The 18,130-nt window shown below is 38.4% G+C and overlaps 3 protein-coding genes and 1 long non-coding RNA gene across 10 annotated transcripts; 3 read left to right on the plus strand and 1 right to left on the minus strand.

The window, feature by feature from the left end:
• Nucleotides 1-345: 345 nt before the first annotated feature.
• LOC123873957 (inhibitor of growth protein 3) lies at nucleotides 346-6,345 on the plus strand. The gene is made up of 11 exons (XM_045919077.1): nucleotides 346-536; nucleotides 702-773; nucleotides 1,201-1,398; nucleotides 2,000-2,141; nucleotides 2,346-2,448; nucleotides 2,781-2,870; nucleotides 3,476-3,593; nucleotides 3,939-4,029; nucleotides 4,845-4,940; nucleotides 5,529-5,667; nucleotides 6,009-6,345. The coding sequence occupies exons 1-11, from the start codon at nucleotides 509-511 to the stop codon at nucleotides 6,126-6,128; spliced, it is 1,197 nt and encodes a 398-aa protein (XP_045775033.1). The 5' UTR covers nucleotides 346-508; the 3' UTR covers nucleotides 6,129-6,345.
• A 2,609-nt stretch (nucleotides 6,346-8,954) lies between these two features.
• On the plus strand, nucleotides 8,955-11,616 carry LOC123873958 (calcyclin-binding protein). The gene is made up of 5 exons (XM_045919078.1): nucleotides 8,955-9,169; nucleotides 9,264-9,474; nucleotides 10,186-10,392; nucleotides 10,675-10,837; nucleotides 11,284-11,616. The coding sequence occupies exons 1-5, from the start codon at nucleotides 9,146-9,148 to the stop codon at nucleotides 11,375-11,377; spliced, it is 699 nt and encodes a 232-aa protein (XP_045775034.1). The 5' UTR covers nucleotides 8,955-9,145; the 3' UTR covers nucleotides 11,378-11,616.
• A 21-nt stretch (nucleotides 11,617-11,637) lies between these two features.
• On the minus strand, nucleotides 11,638-16,123 carry LOC123873954 (zinc finger CCCH domain-containing protein 13-like). 7 transcript variants are annotated; one of them, XM_045919073.1, is made up of 5 exons: nucleotides 14,857-16,123; nucleotides 14,421-14,766; nucleotides 14,073-14,291; nucleotides 12,103-12,884; nucleotides 11,638-11,773 (listed from the first exon to the last, which is right to left on the minus strand). In XM_045919073.1, exons 1-5 carry the CDS (start codon nucleotides 16,050-16,052, stop codon nucleotides 11,728-11,730), a joined length of 2,589 nt encoding a protein of 862 aa, XP_045775029.1. In that variant the 5' UTR covers nucleotides 16,053-16,123; the 3' UTR covers nucleotides 11,638-11,727. The 7 variants fall into 7 exon arrangements, with proteins under 7 accessions (XP_045775029.1, XP_045775028.1, XP_045775027.1 ...); XM_045919072.1 differs by having other exon boundaries at nucleotides 14,073-14,122; nucleotides 14,168-14,291; nucleotides 14,421-16,123; XM_045919071.1 differs by having other exon boundaries at nucleotides 12,103-12,719; nucleotides 12,765-12,884; nucleotides 14,421-16,123.
• LOC123873968 lies at nucleotides 13,218-13,409 on the plus strand. The gene is made up of 2 exons (XR_006797813.1): nucleotides 13,218-13,318; nucleotides 13,361-13,409. It is a non-coding gene; the product is annotated as an uncharacterized LOC123873968 (long non-coding RNA).
• Nucleotides 16,124-18,130: the final 2,007 nt, after the last annotated feature.

Here is an 18,130-nt window from a genome sequence, read left to right on the forward strand (position 1 = left end):
TGAGATCTCAAAATTTATGTATTAAGTATATTATTTAAATAACTTTTTTATCTACAGAAAAACGTGTTCAATAAAATTATTGAAGTACCTATCTGAATATATTATTAATAATGACAAATATTTCAATCTTGTGAAAAGAAGATTATTTAAATAAAAATAGGTCACAACAATATTATTTTGATAGCGACAACAAAATTCCTATACTTTAGTTCATCATAACTAAAATATTTTAAGTGTAGAGAATTTACTTTGAAATAATCGTAAAATGGCATGACATTAAAAATACCTATTGTTTCTTGCACTTCTTTGGATATCGATATTTTACTGGTTAATTACGAGCTACATTCTACATCACTACATCCAGAAGAAATCGTGAAAAAATCTACGTTGCTCAATCACGTCACCTTTCGCATATTTACTGTTTTAGCATTAGAACCATCGTGCAGTTTTATTAATTGTGTTGAAATAAGTGTGTATTAAACAACAAAGCTTAATTCAACTTACCAAAATGCTGTACCTCGAGGATTATTTGGAAAGTAAGTTTTACTGTGCTTATTGACAACGAGACATGCCAACGCCATTACGGTTGGCAGCAATGAGATATGACGCTTCCTATTAATTGGCGCGAGATTTGAAATTTTGATATGTTTTTGAAAACTTTTTCCAACAAATTAGTTATTAAAATGTACATATTTTTACAGTGATCGAGCATTTGCCCCAGGAATTAAGGGATAGATTTACAGAAATGCGAGAAATGGATCTATCAGTACAAAGTAAGTAAATAGGTAGCATAATAGAAAATGGAATTTTTGAAGAAAACTTTGGTGAAAAGCTTCGGCAGTTGAGCTGTGAGCTGTAATTACCACTTAATGTAGTATCTTATGCCCTTGTACCTGGCCTTAAGCAGAACCAATACTATAAAAATAGTAAATATCAAAAATATAAATTAATATATAAAAATATTAGGTACAGTTAAACTGCCTAGCTGTTTAACTGTAATATTTACCTTATCTGATTACTGTACAAATTATGCCCGTATGGAATGGTGCTAAGAATATCGGATGCATTTCCGTGCTTGACAACCAGGCTGATCCTTTGCGCAAAAAATGAGCCAGCCTTTCTGTGATCATATGAGACTATTAAGTACTAACCATAATGAAATGTTTCCTAATTTTCTTTAATAAATTATGTACATTGCAGACAACATGGATACATTAGAGAAACGTGTGCGCACACTGTTTGGTGGATGCAGGCGCGGGGATGTGAACACTGATCAGGCCAATACTGAATTTGCAGACATTAAGAAAGGATACACCAAAACTCTGGAGGAGGCAGATGAGAAAGTCACACTAGCTAATCAGATGTACGACTTAGTTGACAGATATCTCCGGAGACTAGGTAAATTCTTCACCTAAGATATTGTGGGCCTGTTATATTAATTTTTTTATCTGTGGTATATAAAACATTGGTCTGATAGGGGGCTTCTACCATGGTAGGGTGGTAAATAGCCATGGCTATTTACCACCCTACCGGCAAAACCATGCTGCCAAGCGATTTAGTGTTCCAATGCAATGCTGTGTAGCAGCTGATAAGAGGTATGGGTGTAACAAAAAACTGCCACACTCCGTCCAAGTTATTATTCTATCATCATAGTATCATCACTTACCGCCAGGTGAGATCGCTGTAAAGGGCTGACTTGTAATGGAATAAAAAAATGTTATACTCTGTCTTGCTTACTCATATAAACAAATGAGAGAGTATGCAAATCCATAATAACATTTGCATCTCACTTTCTAAGTATTGTAAAAAATCCATATAAAAAAGTTATATTTTTTATTCCTGTGGAAAAGTCAGACGCTTCTTACTGTCTATCAGCTGTATGTCTGTCTATTAATTTTAGTTTGCAAGGAATTTGCACTATATTGAATTGGACAATATCAATTTACTAATACATACTTGCCAAATCCAATATAATTTACATAATAGTTTGTATTAACAGATACAGAACTTCACAAATTCAAGTGCGAGCTGGAGGCAGACAACAAGGGCATAACAGAGTTACTGGAGAAACGTTCATTAGATCTGGATACCAACACCAACCATACTAGCACATCCAACAATAACCACTATAAGGATAACAGGTGAGGATTCCGGTTCAAATGTATAGAACGCACTTTGGCTTTGCTTAGCCGTAAGTTTCAGTTAAAACGAGACAGATTTATGCCAGAGGTATAACGTTGTCTTGTTTTAACAGTGTCTTAAGTCTGAGTAAAGTCAAAGTGCATTATATAGATATCAGCCTTAGTCTCAGTTAGAGATGTTAATAGTTTACATTTTTTTTGTAGATATCGTATTCGGGCTGAAAAGAGGCGCGATAGTTGGGCGACTAGGGAGTCGCGCGCTCACTCTAGCAATGGGAACATGTCCCGAACTGATTCTGCTCTACAGGTACTGTGCTCTAATTTCTTTGGAAAGATATTGCGACTACGAGCATGGTCCCATACAGATTTTTCTGTTTTTGGTGGATTATAAAGGAACGGGTCTGCCCGCGAAGTTCAAATTTTATTTGGTTTTTCGCAATTTGTAAACTAATACGACAAAGTAGGCTTATGGCACTTTAATTACGCCAATGGCAGTATCATCCTCACAGGTTTATATAAAAATCTTTACTTGAAAGGGTCCAGTTTAATAAATTAGCTCTAGTATCGACTAATTTGCTAGTTATAGTCGATACTAGAGCTTATTTCATTTAAAAAATAAAAACGTTATTTGTGTCGCAGGCTGCTCTGGGCCGCGACTCTTACTCGCTGGGGCACGCGGGCAGCGCCATAGCCGCGGCCGCGAGCCAGGCCATCGCCGCTACACAACAGGTAACTATCTACGAAGTTACTCTTCTTCCAGCCAGGAAAATGCTGCCGTACCTGGCGGCCACAAGTATTGGCACGGATCTGCAAAATTGGTGGCGATCACAATAGATCGGAGATAGTCGAAGTGATCCAAGGACCTGCATAGTCCCAAAGAAGGAGAAGAAGGGCTCCTAACTATGCTAGTAATTCCTCATTTGTTCTTTATGCATGTCTTTTCACTGTAGAATATGTTTTAGTTTTAAATTAACGGAAGGGGAACGTGAATAAATAAGGGGCTCACTCTTCTCACGCTGATTGACAGTGCAGACTGTTCAATAAAACAACAATTTTTATCTAAGCCAATCAGTTACACTTTTACATATAATAACCCTGACTCCCAAACTAGGAAGCCCGTATCTTGGGAGTCAGTGTACGTATTGCGTAGCCAGATAGTAGAATTGACAGTAATTTAATGAAATGCCTGACTATTTCATGAAATGGCCACCGAGTGTCTTCGGGCCATTTCGTTTAATCCTCAATGTTTGTTTATTTGGCCACCAAAGTTTGGCCATTTTAAAACTGTAGGGTGCCCATAAAGTGCTCTATGTGACGGTATCGTGTTCGGTCAGATGCAGCAGGGGCGGCGCACGGCGTCGCTGAAGGCGTCGTACGAGGCGGTGGCGGGCGAGCTGGCGCACCAGCATGCGCACCACGCCCACCACGCCCATCATACTCACCTCGAACATGGTGAGTGATGCCTCACGATGCGTGTCTTTTGTCGTCCAACTCATTTGTCGTCGTCGCTGCGGTGCCGTAGCAATGATTAGGCGCTGTACCACCCGTGTGTCCACCAATGTGGCGAAATATTTTCGGTGCGGGCACTGCAACTCATCGTGTGCACCAGCTCTGTGGTAGGGCGCGCCTGCCTAGAGGGTGCCTATTCACTCTCCTTTTGCAAGTCCTAATACTCACTGGGTCCTAAACTCGCTGGGAAAATGGAAGCCAGAGTGGCATTCCATATTCTAGCTTTTCTAGAATAGATTCGTAAATTTATGTACCTATCTTGAGTCAAGATCACATGATTCTCTGCAGGTCAAGGGATGTCGTCGGGGCACGTGGTGCAGAGCGCTGTGCATTCGCATTCCTCGTCCGCTGCATCTACTAACAAACGACACAAGCAAAAGTAAGGCAACACACACAATTTTATTAATTTTTTCTATATTCTCTTCTCGCATTGGTCCCTCAATTTTGAGGATCGTAGCTTCCTTGAGATATCATCCTCTTCACTATGTTACGCCATTTTTCCCTGTGAGGTTGTACGGAAGGCATTGCAGAAGGGCGTGTCGACCGCTTCTCTGATCTGGTCGGACCAACGTCTCGGGCTGCATCCGCGGGGTCTCTTTCCTCCGATGTTGCCAGTGACCAAGAGTGTCTCTATGCTACTCGCGTTTTTCCTAGCAATGTGACCGAAGTAATCGAGCATCCGTCGCAGACAGATGTTGGATAGCCACATCTTTATTTTCAATCTGTTTAAGATAGAGACGTTGGTCTATGCTCCGTCCAAGAAATATTGAGCATCCATTTCCAGCACCACATTTCGAATCCATCGATCCTTTGTTAATACTGAATCACCATCCATATTGTAAATACGAAAGTGTGTTTGTTTGTTGTTTTATCCTTCAATCACGTCGCAACGAAGTAACGGATCAACGTAATTTTATGCATGGTTAATGGTTATAATTAAAGACCTGGATAGTGACATGGGCTACTTTTTATCCCAACAAACAAAAAGTACCCAACGGATGTTTTACAAAATCAACTTCCACGCAGACGAAGTCGCGGCATCAGCTAGTGTTCCATGAAGGATTATTTAAACCAAGCCGTGGTTAGGACGGCGTTGGGGGGTGCTCACTCACGTCCCAAGGTCATCCTAAGCCGTGGTTAGGACGTTTAGCCTTGCTTCAAAGGAGGAGGATAACATCCAGTTGTTTGTTACAGAAAGAATACGTACGGCACCTCAAGCAGCGTGGGCTCGTTGCATTCGCAGCAGTCAGGCTCCGCCGCCGCGAGCCGCTCGTCTTCTCCCACTGTGGGGTAAGTTATAAGTTATTAATAGATATTCACTTAACGGCCCATATGCAACATTTTGCGACTTTTGGGAGCTTTTTATTTGCAAACTATGAGGATAGGCTACTATCAGCCTTCCAAGCCTACGAGGAAACGCAGTTAAGTATATTAGTATCCGGTTCGAAGGACCACTTATGTTCAATACACATAAAACTGTGGTAACACTACTATGTGTTATGACGTAATGACAAATGTCAATTTGATGTCAATCATAATAAATATAAATTAGAAACACGATTAGAAAACTTTGATAGAAAAAAAAAACGAAAATTGCTCCAAATATCTAAATTTTATATTTTAATCACAAACGGTAATGAATTTTTCCCTATGTTTTATAAGCATAGTAATAATTTTCAAAAATACCACGCAATTTTTTCATAGTTTATTTTTAAAAAATGCTATAATTTAATTTTTGTCTCTTGTGGCGGCCAACAATACTTTATTGCTATCTCTTTCTAGTAAATAAATCTATCCTGCTCACGTTACTCTTAGAGATTCGTGTACAAATGAACGGCGAGGAGACATCATTACAAATTAAACTTCATTAATTTTCAGTAACATGAGTTCGGTAGTGAACAAGGTCACAATAGAGGAACCTATGGAGGAAGAATGGACGTACGACCCCAACGAGCCGCGCTACTGCATCTGCAACCAGGTGTCTTACGGGGACATGGTCGCTTGTGACAACCAGGACGTGAGTAAAACACTTAGTAGCGGATACTATAAAGGAAGCTGTCTTTCGAGTTCACGAAAGTATTTTACAAGTTCTGAATTTCCGCAATCAGCTGATTGTAGGGTTATCACATTGGAGTTTTTAACAAATTCTATAAGTTTTTATATCTCCCATGAGTATTAGCTTCGTTACGAGTAGGTAAATCATTATTTTTAGTAAGGGTATCATTATTGTTTTGGTACACTTACACATCAGTCCTAACCTCAGCTTGTCGGGATGTTACGGACATTATCTAACATCCTGTATATCAATACTAATTTTGGTTTGAACCCAAAAAAAAAAAAATGTATATTTGTTTCCAGTGCCCCTACGAGTGGTTCCACTACCCATGCGTGGGCATCACGGCGCCGCCGAAGGGCAAGTGGTACTGCCCGCAATGCCAGACCAACATGCGCCGCAACCGCGCGCACCGCAAGAACTGAACGATCGAGTGATGCCCCACGATGCGTTGCGGTGCGATGCGGTGCGACGCCGTAGCGGTCGCCGCTGCCTCATCCTATAGTACGCGACAGGTTGAGACCCCGTGCACCCGCACGTAACCTGCGCTCACCCGCAGCGGATAGCGCGGGGGCTGTGTGGGTGTGCGGGGCGTCCCCACTGCGGTTGCCATCTCAATCTGTCGCGCACTATACATACAGAGTGTAACCAGAACGCTAGCAAAAATGAAAACAAGTGATAGTACTGATGATTACTGATAAGATACTTTAAAAAAAAACGAATCATTTTTCACAATATATTGCAAATAAAACATCTGACTGACGCTAGAGGTTAACGAACGTTCAGTAACTTGAAATCAATGCCACATCGTAGGTGGGGCATTGACCAGAGTTTTGCGCGGTATACAATACGGGTTTGAAAAATACTAAATTACTAAAACCACAAGATAAGGCATAAGATGGTTATTGGCATTGAATTGTATTAAGGTGGTATAAAAATAACGCTAAGTTTTTGCTAGCGTTCTGGTTCCACCCTGTATATATCTGAAGCCACACGGTACGTTTCCGGTGCATTACGGCGTCGCACCGTCATAGAGTTATGATATAAGCAACTGTTACTTGTGCGTCAGAAAATAGGGCACACGCTTGCTTGGTACACATTATTACTTTAAATTCTGAATGCAATATGAAACCTCTTTTCAAAAGTTTAAAAACAAAACAAGATCGCGCGCGATACAATACAAATTTTAAGTTGTTTAATAAAAATAAGTACTTATTTAGTTCATCAATAAAAGAATTATAAATATTTTACAATTAAAATATCTTTGGAATATCACTTACTTTCATAGAAACTAGATGGCAATATGCACTATTTAAATGAAAATTGTATATTAGTATTAGTACCTAGTAAAAGTATGCATCGATTTGTAAACTTTCTGTATTTAAAATGCGCATAGACCGTGATTTTTCGCCTATTTTTAAATAGATTGGCTGCTCTGCTACTGACTCTGTTACGTTATGTATTTTAATGGAAGTGTTGAATGCCACTAACGGTCGTTCGATTTCAAAAATTATACAGCTACAAGTGAAATTACTAGTTGTTTTAAACTTTGTTCCTTAATGCGAACTGATGAGGTTTAATTTTTAATGAGTGTCTATTATGTAAGAGGTCAAATGTAAATGGGCTACAGTCTACACCAGAAGACTCCGTCGCCCCTTCATTCAGGACTTTCTACGCTAGCTTCCTGGCTACGCGCTTTAGATTTCGTACTGGGCTACTTATTAGCTAGGAGGTAGGTAATCGGTTATCGAAAGCATACTTGACACTTCCAGTAAAAATTCAACCTTACACATATTTTAAAAGCTAATAGAAACTTGTGGTTGGATATCTTTTTAACCCCCGACCCAAAACGAGGGTTGTTATAAGTTTGACGCGTGTATCTGTGTGTTTGTTTATCTGTCTGTGGCATCGTAGCTCCTAAATGAATGAACCAATTTTAATTTAGTTTTTTTTTTTGTTTGAAACGTGGCTGAATCGAGTGTTCTTAGCTATAATCCAAAAAAATCGGTTCAGGCGTTTGAAAGTTATTTACTTTTTAGAGAGTTTTGTGTCGGGGGTTTTTAAATTTTGAATTTATTACTACCAAACGAGAACGACCGCTTGAGTTGACAGCCACCCTAATTAGGGTGATAAACAGAATCGAACAACAGATTTTTGAGAGATACATGCCGTGATTTTAACACATTATCGTCTCATAATCTGATTGGTTTTACACATTTCCGCTTCGATTAATCGATAATATAGTGCGCGCAGAACAAATTAATCTGAACTGTAACATGGTGGTTAGCGCAGGTATAAACATTATACCTCTAAGTCGTAGACTGATGGATCAAATGCGATCTGTTTTTATACAATGCGCCGTCATACGCCTCTTGTTCAGAATGGACTAGTTGTTTGATGCGCATTAAAGCAGTGAAGACATTTCTTTTATAGGTAATTAGAAAATAAGTATTTAGTATACCTGCTTAAAATATTTGCACTATTAGAACGAACTATAACATGAATATTCGTGTAATCATGTCTTAAAAGTTGTACTCGTAAGTAGGTACATAGTTAAATAAAAATTTTAAAAAGGATTTTTTTTTTTTAATAGTACCACCCTTATTTAGCACATTTTAACGCAAACTTTTTATACACGGACTTCTCCTCTACACTCCATATTCTCATACATTTACTCTTTGATATTCTCGGTGGCACACTCATCAATAAGCCCTAACGGACGATCGTACTACCTACAATTTACAAATTATTTAAATTGCCTTCTACGCACGGCCCACGGCCTGACCTAGTTAGTTAGGTATGATGGGTATGGAATAGCTATTTCGAACAAAAGTAAAGTAATAATATTAATAGAGTAACCTCATCTTTATTTAGATAGGATCCATCCTAATAAAAAAATAAGTACTTTTTTTTTCTCGTCTGGCTGTACAAAGATTAGCCAATGTCAAGTTTTTAGTTATTTGTAACAAGTTAGTTAAACTATACAAGTATGGAACCCGCCTGTGCCGGCGCTCGCCGACATACGCACGGCACCCGAGCGCTTTCCAGTCAGTTTTAACAAAAAAACACTCCAAAAAGGCAGAGCACATCCTTCAGTTAACACCAACACAGACGAAGTCCAAATAATAAGTACTTAGGTACCTATTCATATTTCATACGTACCTATTCGATTCTCGATTATACTAAAATCGATTTGAAATTCTCGCCTTTATTATTGGCATGGCAACCCTGCAGGTATGATTTCCGGTAGCTTCTAGAAAATCCTTCTTGTGTCATCCTCGTATTGTTGAATGTCAATTTTGTATTTTGTGTCAATTTAATTTGTTGTTTTGTTTGGCGGCACTTGCTTAATTCTCGAATTTCCAGCGCAGATTTCAGGATTTCAGTTTGCGAAGGTGATAAAAAAGGTAGTTATTAACGAAGTACCTACAAAAATTACAAGATGTCTGGATCTAAAATAAATGAGGTAAGTTTTGGATAAAAGCTCTCTAACCTCCTAAATGGTGTTTTTTCCGTATTAATACAATAAGTAATTAAATTAAAATATTTATAATTTATAGCTGCGTAGCGACATTGATGAACTAAATGAACTGCTCAAGCAGGCGAAACGTAAAAAAGTTCAGGATATTTTGTCTCTGGAGGTACGCAAGTTGGAAACAGAATGGTGTAATTTAAAAGAAAGCGAGGACAGTGCATGTGCAATGGAGGTGTCTCCCGCGCCTACCACATCCTCTCAAAATAAACGTTACCAGATCAAATTAAATGGCTATGGTAAGCATAATAAAAGGAACTAATAATAATCAATAATTTTACCAAACACTTAAGTATCTATTAGATGTGTTTCTTTTGCTGCACTTGAGGTTCTCCATGCATACATCTCAAGCACAGTATAGTGCATACAAAACAAGTAAGCCCAATCTGGCTTAATTAAAATCAAGGTGAATGTCTGTGCATTGCACAAAAACTGATTTCAGCTGGACTATGACCGGTACAAATTGCCAACTTTAGATTGAACTACTTGTTTTGTGATGATTGTACAGTAGTCAGAAAACACTTAACATAAGCAACTATCTTCTTCATAACATTCTTAGCAGATCAGCCGTGGTCATCTGAAAAGACTGTCTTTGAGGACAGATGTTATATGCCTCATGAGCATTCATCACTTTTCCCTGCTGACTGACAGCCTGGCACACTTGTGCAAGGGACCACTCACAGCAGACTCCATGGGCGACTTCCTCACCCTTTGGTACCCTCCACCTTACCCTTCACTGCACTTGATGGAGTCACTCATGGTGTCCAAAGAATTTTAACTATTGTCGAAAGACATTAGACATTGTTGCAGCTATGTAATTAAAGTGAATAAAACTAAGAACTTCTAAGACTGTTAGTACAACTAACAGTATTGATTAACAGTAAGACTAACAGTAAGATTGGCATGTAAATCATAAAACATAGGTAGTTTTAAAATGGTTATACTTTCAGGTTGGGATCAATCTGACAAATTTGTGAAAGTGTTTGTTACTTTGAAAGATGTCCAGAATGTGCCAAAAGAGCAGGTCTACTGCAAGCTGACCGACAGATCAATGGAGCTTCATGTTGACAACCTGGACAACAAAGACTACCTGCTGGTTATAAACAAACTACTCCATCCCATCAATGTTGCAGAGTGCCATTGGAAGCAAAAAACAGGTATTTGTTGAATCTGCTATGATTGACATACAGGCTAGAAGTTTTTTTAATAATAATCATCGACTCCATACATTTTTTCTACCAGTTTCTGTCTAACTATAATTTTAAAATACTTAATTATATTCTTTTTACAAAAGTCTATAATAATTAACACTTTCAAAAATCAAATCGTCATAGTAGATGAAGATGTCATTAAATAATTATTCTGATTCAGTATGCCAATAATAAGATTGGCTTAACCACACTGACAAAATGAAAAACGAAATACCTTAATCTTTTTAGACATGGTAGTAGTCTTCCTTGCAAAATCTGAACAAAACGTCAAATGGTCACACATGACTGAGCTTGAGAAGAAGTTTGAAGACCAACGCAATAACCGCTTCAAGACAGACGATATGGACAAGAAAGACCCACAGGAGTCCATCATGAGTCTCATGAAGAATATGTGAGTATAACTCAAAACTTCTATCATACTTGTCTTATTTAGACACAAAACGGCCATCGAAATAGTTTGTATGGTAAAAGTTCTTCATACATTACACAGACTCAACACCAATCCAACTCCAACTTTTGGTTCAGCATCAACACTACACTTCTTTCAAAAAAGTTCGGTTGAAAATTCCACAGAATATGCATTCTGTTCAGAGAATGGTGAGACAGACTTTGTACAGATGTTGTTGGGACTTTGGGAATGAGGCATTGCAAGGTCCCAGGCACTAATAGCTGATTATGAAACAGTTACACTACATGATATAAACCATCTCATAACCCCCAGCTTTATTATATACATACAAATTACAAATATATTTTTTTTAAGTGATGCTATACATTTTCATAAGCTTTTCAGTTTACTAACTATATGCACCTCTTATAACGTAATGAAAATTTCAGGTATGAAACAGGTGATGATGAAATGAAGAGAATGATCTCCAAAGCTTGGTATGAAGGACAGCATAAAAAGAAAACGGACACCTTAGAACTTTAAAATGTGATTATCTCTGAGGTCTGATATTTTGATAAATAATTGTACCTAATAAGTAGTATATTATTATTTTGTTTCCTTTGTTAAGATATATAAGAGTAAAATGTAAATTTTTAATTAGTAGAACATTTGATTTTGAGACAGTGTTAAATTAATAGCCAATGCTTTAATTTTTTGAAAAACTTGTTGTATTAGCTTATCTGATAAAGTTTCATAAATAAAAGATAAATGTTATACCGTAACAATTTTTTATTTTTGCTTAAGTAGTTTATAAATATTTTAAATACATAACATTTCATTTACACATTGCCTATATTGTCATTATAATATGTAGATACCAGATTTCAATTTTCTTAGTCAATTTTTAGGTAATCCACTGTAGAGAACCAGTCTGCAGCCCTGAAAAAAGTATTCACATTAATATAGAATCTGTTTTTCCTACCAATTACAATCCGGGTATCTTTAAAACAAGAATGAATAGGTATCTTCTAGGTATACGCGTCCCATCTTAGGCCAAATCATTTCTTTTCATCAGGTAAGATTGTGGTCAAGCGCTTGCCTATAATGAATAAAAAAATTATCAGTTATCACTATTTGCAATGTAACTACAGACCTTTCACTATAACTTGTTCCCTGTCATGTTGGCACCATTGCAAATCACACAATACATATAACATGAGGGCAGGGGACAAATTATAGTATGGTATAGTAGTTAGATGTTAATTTACCTTGTTTTCTGTAAATTTCCATAATTTTTGGGCATTTTCATAAACAGACTGCATACATAAATTCCTTGTAATAGGTAGAATAAGTATTGCCATTTTAACACCAAGCTGCTTTCCAATTCAATATTTACAGCTGGTATACCACTTGCAGGCAGATGTACCATTGAATGTTTCTCCTCTCTGAACATGCTTCGCGAATTCCTGTCTCGGAAATTATTTCTGTTATCCTGACGTACATCTGTCACTCCAGAAATTGTGATTTTGTGGATACTATCAGAATCTTTAGTCCTGGCATGTTGACTGTCTCTAGACAACACCATTGCACGTCGCGTGTTCAAAAGTCTTTCTTGGCTGTTTCGACTATGTTGGATTTCATCTGATGCTCTTTTTTCTTGAGTATTGCGATTGTGTCTAATACCATTTATAGTTCTTGCTTCCAGGTTATTGCGGCTACGTTGAATTTCACTTATATCTTCATGGGCATTCCTAGTAAGTCGAATTTCATTGGTAACTCTACGTTCGCGAGCGTTACTATTGAGTCGAATTTCATTTGAGTGTCTGATTTTATTTATTGCTTGCTCTTCGCGAGCATTCCGAGTGAGTTGGATTTCATTTGTTGCTCTATCTTCTCGAGCATTCCTAGAGTGTCGAATTTCATTTGCTATACTTTCTTTGCGAGTGTTGATATTACGTTGGATTTTATTTGTTCTTTCCTCGCGGGTATTCCTATTAGGTCGAATTTCATTTGATGCTCTTTCTTCGCGAGTATCCCTAGAGTGTCGGATTTCATTAGTTGCACTTTCTTCGCGGGCATTCTTATTATGTCGAATTTCATTTGATGCTGTTTCTTCGCGGGCATTCCTAGAATGTCTGATTTCATTTGTTCTTTCTTCGCGGGCATTCCTATTAGATCGAATTTCATTTGATACTCTTTCTTTGCGGGCATTCCTATTAGATCGAATTTCATTTGATACTCTTTCTTCGCGGGCATTCCTATTAGATCGAATTTCATTTGATACTCTTTCTTCGCGAGTATTCCTAGAATGTCTGATTTCATTTGTTCTTTCTTCGCGGGCATTCCTATTAGATCGAATTTCATTTGATACTCTTTCTTCGCGAGTATTCCTAGAATGTTTGATTTCATTTGTTCTTTCTTCGCGGGCATTCCTATTAGAACGAATTTCATTTGATACTCTTTCTTCGCGAGTATTTCTAGAGTGTCGGATTTCATTTGTGCTTTCTTCGCGGGCATTCCTATTAGGTCGAATTTCATTTGATGCTCGTTCTTCGCGAGTATCCCTAGAGTGTCGGATTTCATTTATTGTTCGCTTTTCGCCAGGATTCCGAATGAGTTCGATTTGATTTGTTGCTCTAACTTCGCGAGCATTTCTAGTGTATCGAATTTCATGAGTATTGAAACTACGTCGGATTTCATTTGTTATTTCTTTGCGGGCGGGCGGGAAATGGCGAATTTCATATAATCTTTCCTCGCGTGTATTTACAGTGTGTCGAATTTCATTTGATGGTTTCTTTTCGCGAGCATTCCTAGAGTGTCGGATACCATTCGTTGCTCTCTCTTCACGAGTATTGCAATTTTTATTTGCTGTTCCTACTTCGCCAGTATTATGAGTTAGTTTAATTATATTTGCTGATCTTCCTGCGCGAGCATTTTCAATGTGCTGAATTTCGTTAGTTTTTCCACCAGATAAACTTCGAGATCTTTCTTGACGGATGTTTTCAGTATAGACTGTGGTTCTTGTATTCACATTCCGTTCAGATGTCGAAACTCTAGCCAAAGGCATTACGCGTCGTGTATTTAGAAGCGTTTCTTCTGCAGCGTATCGAACACCTTGGAGTTCATTTATAGTTAATCGCGTGTTTCGGAGGTTTGCCTCATGGGTTCTATCAACTCGGTTATCGCTTTTTCTCGTATTGTCTGCACTTTGTTCGTGAACATCCCTAGTGCTTTGAATTTCATTTGTTGCTCTTTCTGTACGAGCTAATCTAGTGTCTCGAATTTCATGTATTGCTCTTACTTGGCGAGCATTCCTAGCGCCTCGAATTCCATTTAATGCTCTTTCTTCGCGAACAATTCTAGAGTCTCGAATTTCATGTATTGCTCTTTCTTCGCGAGCATTTCTAGCGTCTCGAATCCCATTTGATGCTCTTTCTTCGCGAACAATCCTAGAGTCACGAATTTTGTTTATTGTTCTGTCTTCGCGAGCATTCCTAGCCTCTCGAATCTCACTAAGTGATTCAGGAACATTTCTAGACTCTCGAATTTCATTTATAGCTCTTCCTTCACGAGCATTCCTAGACACTCGAATTTCATTAATTGCTCTTTCTTCGCGAACATTCCTAGAGTCTCGATCTTTATTTAGTGCTCTTGCTTCGCGAGTATTCCTAGAGTCACGAATTTCATTTAGTGCTCTTCTTTCGCGAGCATCCCTAGAGTCTCGAATTCCATTTGATGCTCTTTCTTCGCGAACAATCCTAGAGTCACGAATTTTATTTATTGTTCTGTCTTCGCGAGCATTCCTAGCCTCTTGAATGTCACTTAGTGCTTCGGGAATATTTCTAGACTCTCGAATTTCATTTATTGCTCTTCCTTCGCGAGCATTCCTAGAGACTCGAATTTCATTAAGTGCTCTTTCTTCGCGAACATTCCTAGAGTCTCGATCATTATTTAGTGCTCTTGCTTCGCGAGTAATCCTAGAGACTAGAATTTCATTTAGCGCTCTTCTTTCGCGAGCGTCCCTAGAGTCTCGAATATCATTTAGTGCTCTTTCTTCGCGAATATTTCTAGAGTTTTGAGCTTCATTTATTTCTCTTTCTTCACGAGCATTCCTAGAGACTCGAATTTCATTTAGTGCTCTTCCTTCGCGACCATCCCTAGAGACTAGAATTTCATTTAGTGCTCTTCCTTCGCGACCATCCCTAGGGACTCGAATTTCATTTAGTGCTCTTCCTTCGCGACCATCCCTAGAATCACGAATTTCATTAAGTGCTTTTTCTTCGCGAACATTCCTAGAGTCTCGAATTACATTTAATGCTCTTGTTTCGCGAACATTCCTAGAGTCTCGAATTTTATTTACTCCTCTTTCTTCGCGAACATTCCTAGAGTCACGATTGTCATTTAGTGCTCTTTCTTCGCGAGTATTCCTAGTACTTCCAATTACACCAGTTACTCTTCGTTTATTGAATAACATTTGTAATCGGTTATTTCGGGTATATTTTTCTGAATTTTCACGGGATCGACTAAATTCAGGTTCGCCAGTTTTCCGAACTATTTCACGTCTCGCAAATCTGCTCTCATCCAAATCACGACCATTTCTCACAACGATGCTGTTGATAAGGCGAGCTCCAATGTGTCTATTGTAAACTCTTCTGTCACGGGAATCGTGTTCAATTTTTTTCAGAGCAATATCATCAAGTTGCCTTGCTTCTGCAATATATAACCGAGTTACCCTTTTTTCTTTAGAATCGCCACGGTGTGAAGAAGGTCTAGAATTATCTGGATAATCTTTGTCCTCATTCTGTTTGACAATTCGATTCCTATTAACATCTACACGAATAGCCTCATTGTGTTCGTTAGTTCTGTGTCTATATTCTCGTCTATCACTCTGAGCGTAAACTCTGGATCTTTCTTCAATAGCTCTACGATGATCAGTCAGTAGACGCTCATTATTCTGTACTGATGGAGATCGCCAATGAAGTTCACGATGTTTAAAGTGACGTATAGCAGGTGCTCTGGTCAACTCAGCATCTCTAACTTCATAATTCAACTCGTTTGGTTCATTTGCCAGGCCATGTGAAGATTTGTAGATGCGGTCTGGGTCTTGGATAGAAAGTCTGGTATCTGAACGATCCCTTCCATTAACGAAATTTCGTTCTGCTGAAGTTGATTGAAGTAAGCTGAGAACAAAGAGGAGTAGTAAACGCCACTTATTCATAGTCACTGTACTCAGTAGATGAGATTGTATTTTATTTTCCCTGAAAGTGAACTGTAGAAGCTTGCTACTGTACTGATGCTGTGGAGGAGCCAGCGTCCCTTTTTATACTAAACAGAAAGCTATTGATTAAACTGCTATTAAACGCTAGAACGAATTCAATTTTCTTTCAACGTATGCGAGGATCTTATGCACTGTGACTGACAACTTTTGAGACTTTGATAGACCTCAAACCTCGCCTTGTGATGATTTTTGTGTTGCTATTTAAGCCTATAGGTAGGCAAGCCAATACGTTTGAACGCAACTTGGCATACTTAGGTTACGGCCTAAGTATGCCAAGTTGCGTTCAAATCCATTCAGTAGTTAGTTTCAGCGTGAAGCACGAACAACAGACAGGCAAGAATTTAAAAAAAATTGAGATTATTTTTGTTTCTACCTACACGTAAGACCTATGTTAAAGTCGAGCAGCTTAAAAAAAACTAGAAATCGAACCGTGACGCTAGCTCAATTTCAACAACTTAACGTACTTACGTGTAGAAACAAAACATATTATATTTTATTATCTTATCGTGGCTTTGGATGTCAGTTTTTTGAAAATAATAACTTTTGTTAGTAGGTAGATACGTTTCCACGTCTTTCTTGTGATGGCGCCCGATGCAATCTCACCATTTGCACGGTGCACCATCCCTGGGCTGACCCTGCTTCCAGCAACCAAGTCAAGACTCATTAACACCGGAATTCATAGTCAAGCTTCTTGAGGACGATTCAAACGACATGACGTGTCATATTTAACCTTTATGCAATGCATTCGAGGCATAGGTAGAGTTTGTAAATTGTACCTAATGATTTAAGGTTGTAGATGGCACATTGCTCCCTAAAAAAGCTCCTATCCCTAAGTATGAATTCAGGCGTAAAATGTGTAGTTCGAGAAAGTACTTAGGTACACATAGCTACTTACTAACTAGGTGATCATAGTACATATTGAAGCACCAAAACAGCCTACGGTTAAATCCTTAGTATCAAGACTAACTCGGTTCCTTTACAAATAGCCTATTCGCAGTTTATCACTGGTCGCAGCTGCACAAGAAAATTTGTCACCGCGTGTGAAATAATTATCTGATGAAACCCACTGGAGCAGGATATAGAACCAGTAAATTGAAATTCTATGACGTCAACACGATCTATCCTTTCATACTAGCTTTTTAGTCAGATTTGCTAGTTACCAATCTGTTATTAAATGAATGAGGTTCTTGGCCAGGTAGGTACACCGAATTAAATACTAGGGAGTAGGTAGCAGGTATTGGCAGGTCGGGTGAAATTAACTAGCTAATGCTAGGTACCTATATTGTCAATAATATCAAGAAGGTAAGTTGGCAAACTTGTAAAAAAGGTCTTTTGTCTAACAGAAATGAGAAGTTGAGAACCTCATAAAAAATTGGTTGTCTGTAAAGTCGGTTTACTGACGATAGTTGAACGTGACAACAAAGGCCGATTGTGCTGCTTTGTCGCTCGTTCCGCGCTCTCGCTTGCACTTCAAGCCTTACATGGAACGCCTCAGAGCGAGGTAACGCCGCATGAGTCATGTTTTTTCGTGCGTGCAGCCGGCTCTATCGAATTATAAGACGTTGTCACGTCAAAATATTAAGAATCCGGTCAGGCATACCTATACCATTACCTATCCCGAACATAATAGCTGTAGGTATCTGACCTTATGGTATGAATCGAAACAGTCGCGGCTTCAAAATTCGCATTTTAAATTAATAATAAACCTATCACCGACCCACTATAATTGACCACGGGTCTCCTCTCAGCATCAGAATTGTTTAGGCCATAGTCTACCACGCTGCACTGGCCCAGTGCGGATTTGAAGACTTCACATTTTTGAATGACCAAACATTTTTTCGCATTTTGCAGTCGTTAATCATCAATAGGTACCTACTGCATGTCGTTCTTAAATGTTAAATAGTACCTACGGCAATATTATAAGCCGAAGTCTTTTTCGGGAATCGAACCCACTTTTAATTTTGCAGCGCACCCAGTACCCGGTAGGAAATATTGCACATCGAACTTTACAAATAACG

The sequence above is a fragment of the Maniola jurtina genome, chromosome 17 (genome assembly GCF_905333055.1).
Source record: "Maniola jurtina chromosome 17, ilManJurt1.1, whole genome shotgun sequence".
In the NCBI taxonomy this organism is placed as follows: domain Eukaryota; kingdom Metazoa; phylum Arthropoda; class Insecta; order Lepidoptera; family Nymphalidae; genus Maniola; species Maniola jurtina.

Bases quoted from the DNA above. Each gene is read 5' to 3' on its own strand.
- LOC123873957 (XM_045919077.1), top strand. From the start codon at position 509: ATGCTGTACCTCGAGGATTATTTGGAAA. The intron at 1,399-1,999 runs GTAAATTCTTCA...TTGTATTAACAG, and splicing joins CAGATATCTCCGGAGACTAG to ATACAGAACTTCACAAATTC. The intron at 4,941-5,528 runs GTAAGTTATAAG...ATTAATTTTCAG, and splicing joins TCGTCTTCTCCCACTGTGGG to TAACATGAGTTCGGTAGTGA.
- LOC123873958 (XM_045919078.1), top strand. From the start codon at position 9,146: ATGTCTGGATCTAAAATAAATGAG. The intron at 9,475-10,185 runs GTAAGCATAATA...TTATACTTTCAG, and splicing joins GATCAAATTAAATGGCTATG to GTTGGGATCAATCTGACAAA. The intron at 10,393-10,674 runs GTATTTGTTGAA...TAATCTTTTTAG, and splicing joins CCATTGGAAGCAAAAAACAG to ACATGGTAGTAGTCTTCCTT.
- LOC123873954 (XM_045919069.1), bottom strand. From the start codon at position 16,052: ATGAATAAGTGGCGTTTACTACTCCTCTTTGTTCTCAGCTTACTTCAA. The intron at 14,292-14,420 runs GTGTCTAGGAAT...AACAAAATTCGT, and splicing joins GAGCAATTAATGAAATTCGA to GACTCTAGGATTGTTCGCGA. The intron at 11,774-12,102 runs GTAAATTAACAT...TACTTTTTTCAG, and splicing joins GGAAATTTACAGAAAACAAG to GGCTGCAGACTGGTTCTCTA.